This window comes from Nicotiana attenuata, chromosome 10 (assembly GCF_001879085.1).
Source record: "Nicotiana attenuata strain UT chromosome 10, NIATTr2, whole genome shotgun sequence".
In the NCBI taxonomy this organism is placed as follows: domain Eukaryota; kingdom Viridiplantae; phylum Streptophyta; class Magnoliopsida; order Solanales; family Solanaceae; genus Nicotiana; species Nicotiana attenuata.
This window is the reverse complement of record NC_031998.1, coordinates 32923122-32929567: the sequence shown is the minus strand read 5'-3', so window position 1 is coordinate 32929567 and position 6446 is coordinate 32923122. Positions and strand designations below refer to the sequence as shown.

General features: G+C 33.7%; 1 protein-coding gene across 1 annotated transcript; it reads right to left on the bottom strand.

Annotated features, from left to right (window-relative positions):
* LOC109233260 (ethylene-responsive transcription factor ERF118-like) lies at positions 2568-4772 on the bottom strand. Its single transcript, XM_019399068.1, has 2 exons — positions 4262-4772; positions 2568-4129 (listed from the first exon to the last, which is right to left on the bottom strand). Exon 2 carries the CDS (start codon positions 3919-3921, stop codon positions 2935-2937), a length of 987 nt encoding a protein of 328 aa, XP_019254613.1. The 5' UTR covers positions 3922-4129; positions 4262-4772; the 3' UTR covers positions 2568-2934.

Below are 6446 nucleotides of genomic sequence, written 5' to 3'. Positions count from 1 at the left end.
ACGAGTCCCCTAAATTTCTTTCATCAAATAATCTTGAGAAGACGAGACAAATCAACAAGTAGGAAAGAACCAAAAATTATATTGTTATGTCTAAATGTCAATTCAAGTCTTAAAAGCATGAACCCCTTATGTTTCAACAATCTTAGGACCCGTTTGGCCATAAATTTTGTCAAAATAAATTTGAATTTTATATGGCAAACACATGTTTGGCCATAGATTTTGCCTATATTTTGGCAAAATTCCAAATCTCAAATTCCAAAATTAGCTCAAAAGCTAGTTTTGGGCCAAAATATTTACAAACACTAAGCTAGCGTTTGGACATAGATTTACTTGAAACTTGAAAAAATATTTTTTGAAGTGGTTTTGAAAAATAATTTTTTGAAGTTGAAATTATGTTTGGACATACATTTTATTTGAAAAAAAATTGAAGATTTTTTTTTCCACCCGGTGTCCGGTACCCGCATTGGAGCCCTAAAAATTTGAAGTTTTGTGAGTGGGAGAACAAGTTTCACCCAAAATCTACCCTAAACTTGAAAAATAATTTCAGAAATTTTTCAAAAATAGAGCATTAATTTATGAGCAAACAATGTTTTCAAAAAAGATTTGAAAAAAACGTTGCTAAAATGTATGGCCAAACAGGGCTAATAATATACATGTTGTTCCAAATAAATTTGGGAAATATGTTTTGAAAATATATGTTCAAACACATTTTTATTTTCAAACCAAACTTCACCCAAATCAGATTTTTCAAAACAGATTCCGAAATCTATAGCCAAATGCTAGCTTAGTTTATTGGTCGGTCGGTGCATACCTCAACTAATTCATTAAGCACATGGACGAAGCTACATTCACTTAAAGGTGGTCAATTGACCACCCTTCGTTGAAAAATTACAAGGTATATATAGGTAAAATGTTAAATTTTAGAGGTATATAACATATATTGAACATCCTTTATCGGTAATTTTTTTCACTTCGTTTAAGTTTGAACACCCTTAAAAAAATTTCTGGCTTCGCCACTAATTAAGCATATGTTATCTCAAAATCAGTATACGTACGGAGTAACTAAACCTATCAAAGTTTAGGCAAATGAAAGAACATCATTAGTATATTTTGTCTACACATACCTCAACTAATCATTATGTCCCACCGAATAACTCAGTCTATCAAAATTCATGCAAATGAGAAAAAATCGTCGGTATATTTTGATTCTATTGAGATTTAAACCCTGATTTCGCAGGTAGCTCTTCTTCTTCTTTTTTCTTAACCGTAGTCGGGCCGGCTTGCGCGTACCTCTACTAATTTCGTGGGATTCTGCCACCTCCACCAGCAACAAGTACCAGGTATCTCTATCCATCAACGCTTGATAGATGGACAGAAATTACCTAGTATTTTTTGCTTTCGCTGGAATTTGAACCTGAGACCTTATGGTTCTCACCCACCTCGACCACTAACGAGTAGCTCTTAACCAAGGCAACATATAACCTAAACCTCTCATTAATCAATCGGAAAATGTTCCACAATCTTGATTTTAATTAATTTAGATTTTGTACCCCAGTAATTTATGGCGAAATAATCCCTATAACCAAAAACCAACAAACACATTAATCTCACGTCCAAACTAGCTAACAACCATGCTCAATGTGTCCAACTAAAATTTAAGGTTAGTAGCAGTATTTCAGGACCAAGTGGCCTTTGGTTTTATAGAGAAACTTTGGAATGAAATACAGGCTGGTATATTTCAGCTTTAAAAGTCCAAAAAAATCTCTAAATAGATAACATCTCTCATCTACCTTTAGTTGTTGATATCATTTGCTTGGCAAAGCAACCAAAAAAGTACACTAACATCCTATCAAAGAAATATTGGCCCAGCAACCCATGAGACTTATCATCAATACTCTACTGGCAAATCACAAGAAAAATGGTTTTTCACATCAATAAAAACACATTGCTAGTTCCCACGCCTTAACGTAACTGATAAAGTTGTTGTTATGTAATCCGGCCCTTCCTCGGACCCTTCTGATCCTACCATTTCCCAGACCCCGTGCATTGCGGAAGCTTAGTGCACTAGGATACCCTCTTTTACTTCCTATACTACTTCCTACTATAGAAGGGGAGTATTAACGCAACTAATAAAGTTGTTGTCATGTGACCCGATCCTTCCCAGGACCCTTGTAGTCAGGCCATTCCCGGACCCCGCGCATAACGGGAGTTTACTGTGCCGGACTGCCTTTTTTACTTCCCACTACAAGAAGCCAATAATGGTGTTCAAGATTTGAACTCAAATTTGCATTAGTCAGGATGCAGTTCAGCATATAAAGAGCACATGACAACACAAACAATATATAATCAAAATATCCTCATCTTTAATCAAAAGTCTCGGATTTACAGATGTTGAAAATTAATTAGAGGAAATGACAGAACAATACGATTAGGAGTTGTAACTTTCAAATCCCAACTACAAGAAACTGTCAATTGAGCAAATGGCAATAGAGCAATCAACATATAATGTCAATGTCACAAACCACATGCTAAATCATAATCAAATTAAGTAAAAGAAGAGCCAAATATCATAAAGTTCATATCCATATCTCATTACTAATATCATCCTAATTCAAAACAAGAGAGACAAGAGATAAACAGTCTGAGACTAAACCAACACTGAGATTAAATAAACCTTTGGACTGCTCTAGTAGCAAGGGAAAAACCCAAAGGAACAACCATCTCAATTTCCTTCTAACACAAAATGCAGATAACTCAAGACTCAAAATCTCTCTTAAACAGAATGTAAACATTACTCAACTCACTCGAAAGCGATAAAACCACGGTCTCAAGAACCAAACTTAACGATTCTTAAGACATAAAAACTCTACTAATATGGATTACCTAATACTTAATACTAATATATGAATATAAAAACTCCTATTAGCTGCAAAATTATGGGCATAATGCAATATTGAGGGGTGTTGTTGTTCCATTCATCAAAGGAGCTGCAGTTGCTTCATCCATCCAAGCACAAGATTCATTGTATCCATCAAAATCAAAGTCGAAATCGAAATCAGGCAAACCAGTAGGCAATTGCTCATCACCTTCAAGTCCATATATCGGCAAATCCTCGAAATCATTAACCACAAAATCATCAAGATTCTGACCAAAATCATCACTACCAGCGAAGAACAAGTCCATCTCCATATCAAACTCAATTCCTGCACCAATCTCAGCCAATGATAAACTATCCTCCATCAACCCCAGCTCAACCTTCGCCTTTTCGTCGTGTTTGATGTCATTGACTTCAGAGTTGGAAGTCAACGAGTCCATTTCGAGTACTGATGCCGGGGAAGTATGTGAAGTGTGAGACACCAAACTCTCAGCTGAATTCTCCTCATTGTTTGAACTCTTTTCAGACACATTGCTACTAGAGTTATTATTGTTCTTAGCCATTGAGTCAAATTCGAGGCGTTTCGTTTCATAAGCTAAAGAAGCTTCTTCAGCAGTATTATAAGTACCAAGCCAAACCCGTCTACCTTTAAACGGGTCACGAATTTCAGCAGCCCATTTTCCCCATTTCCTTTGACGTACACCTCTGTATTTCCCTGGACTTAACCTCTGTTGATTCGAGCTCAGGGTTTTAGCTAAAACCCTTTTCTTTTTCGGGTTTTTTTCACCATTATTGCTATCTTGGCAAGAACTTTCAGTAGTTTCAACAGGAATTTTGACTTTGACTTTTTTGGAACTAATGTTACCAATAGGTAAATTAATTTCCCTAACAAAACGCTTGAGCTTAGGCTTGATATCATTGACCCGTTCATCATCTGATGAATCAGTCGCATCCGGATCGTTACAAACGATCCGAATTTTTCTCATGGGTTGACCCGGTTCGACTCTGTTCTTCGATTTTTGAGTTTGTTTCTGAGGCTCAAACATTTTCAAAACCCCTCAAAATACGCCCAGAAAATTGGTTTTGGTTTTATCAGGAAAAAAAACAAAAATGAAGAGATTAAATGGTCAAAACTGCAAAAATAAACAGGAAAATTTTCTGGGGTATCAAGTAAGAGGTTGTCTCAAGAGCAAAATAGGATGTAAAAATCGGTTTATATGAAATCCACCAAAACACACAACACCAGAACAAGTCCTGTAAAAAAAATCAACAAAAACCCATATCAGATCAGCAAAATAAAAAAACAAAAAAAAATCCAAATAAAAAAATGGACCAAAAAAGTCATTAGTCTAAAACCACTAGGGTTTAAGGATAAGAAAATATTACCTTTTGGGCCTCAAACGCATCGAAATATTTGTAGAAAACAGAGAAATCTTCTGCTGAGGAAAACAGCAGAGGATTTGTTGCATACACAGAACAAAAATCACTGAAAATCTTGCCGACATAAAATCAATCTCCCCTTCCTTTACACAAATAGCCTCTTTTCTTCCTTCAGTTCTTCAACCCCAGAAATAAATTAAAAGCCAGCCAAAAAAAGGAAGAAAAAAAGTATGATCAGTTACTCCTATTTATAGATAAATAAGAATAAATCTCTCTATACCAAAAATCAAAGTAATAAGATTAGGAATCTATGGCTAAAAAATTTCCCCACCCCTCAGTATCTGACAAAAGGTAAATTTCGTTACCCTTCTTTCCCTTTTGTACTATACTATCACTACAATACTATATGGGTGTGTTTTTTAGTGTGTGTGTGTGTGTTTGTAAATTTACTAGGTGCTATTTGTGTGTGTATATAGAGAAAAAACCAAAAGTGACCAAGACTTTAACAAGTCTGAAAAAATTCGCAAATCTCAATACAAAAACCAATTTAAAAAGAAAAAATTTTAACATTAAAGAATTAGAAATAGTCTGAATATGTGTGTACGTACCTGTTTTTTCTGGTCTTTCACGTCCTTTTCTTCTCTGTTTTTTAACTCTGCTACACTGTTGTAATTGTTTTTCTCTTTCACTTTTTCCCAAGTGGTCAAAATTTGCATTAAATAGAGAGGAGTTTAAGTAATTGTAGTGGGTGAAAAAACAACCAGAAAAAAGTGTGTGTAAAATGTGTGAAAGTTATTCTTGGTAAAAAATTTAATGACTGGTGTTTTTGTATGTATATATGGGATGTTAATGTATTATGAGCTGGCATGTCATACATGTCATGATATGCATGAAAATTCACAATTAGCTGACTGTCTCTACCACGCGCGTGTAGATATCGTGTGATCATTCTCCAATATAAGTGGCTAAATGTGTAAAAATGACACTTGGTAGTTGGTAGTCACTCTAAAGGATTGGTATTTAGTGGGCGTTTGGACGTAAGAATTATAAAAATTTTAAAAAAAGTAAAATATTTTTCTGTTATTTGAAAATTAAAGTTATATTTGAACATTAATATAATTTCGGATTGCTTTTTGAATTTTTGTGACTGGTCTAAGTAAATTTTGAAAAATAATTTTTTTGAATTTTTTCAAATTTTCTAAATATTCCAAAGTTTATCTTCAACTGAAAGTTAAAAATTATAAGGCCAAACAATAATTTCAAAAAAAAATTAAAAAATCTTATGTCCAAACGTGCTCTAAAATATTAGCCAATGTCTCATAATTTATAATTTCTCAGTTAAGTTTTCAAAATACAAATGTCCTGAATTATTCTTTACTAAAATTAAATTTTTAAGACAAAATAAGTACTTAATTAATCCTAAAATAACAGCATTAAGAATCATTGTTTGTGTACTTCCCCGCAAAAAGGGATTTTGTACGGGTAATATTAGGTGCGTGTGTTTCACGTAGGGAGATGGAGCGTGAATAAAGAGTGATGGCGTTACAGTTTATGTAGTGGGGTAGGAGAGTAATGCTGCGAATCCGGGGCGAGGGCCGTTTCAGATTATTAAGAGGAGTACAGCTATATTTTCATTGGACGAAATTGGGTCTGTTAAGGTTTAATAATTACGAGGATACCACTGACAAGGTACTTGGTTCCCAAGGTACCGCCTTAAAAAAGAAACAAGTTTTTTCTAAAGGAATTTGGTTGTACTTTCTGCTTTGGCTTTTGATTTTCTTCTTTATTTAGGACTAGATTTTATTTTACTTTATTTTTTCCTTTTTAGGTTTCGTTTTATTATTATATTCATGATTTTGTTCTTCATTTGGTACAGATTTTCTATACTTTAGAGCCAGTCCCTATATTCATTGAATATTTTTTGGTCAAACATAGAAATATGCCATCCCTATGTTCAAAATTTATTTAATCTTTTGAGATGTCTACAATTTGTAGAAATTTATTACTCCTCCCTTTCTAGTTTGCATAAAAAAATTCCTTGTTAGAGTAGTATAATTAAAAAAGAATTATAAGTATTTATATATGAAATGATATAACGTATAAACAATTTATAATTGATGAAAAGTGTTTATAATCATGCAAAGGTTACGATATTCCTAAATAATAATTTCAAAAGTCTTACAACTACACC

What these genes read in the sequence shown, in the direction of transcription:
- LOC109233260 (XM_019399068.1), bottom strand. Translation starts at nt 3,921, where the DNA reads ATGTTTGAGCCTCAGAAACAAACTCAAAAATCGAAGAACAGAGTCGAA.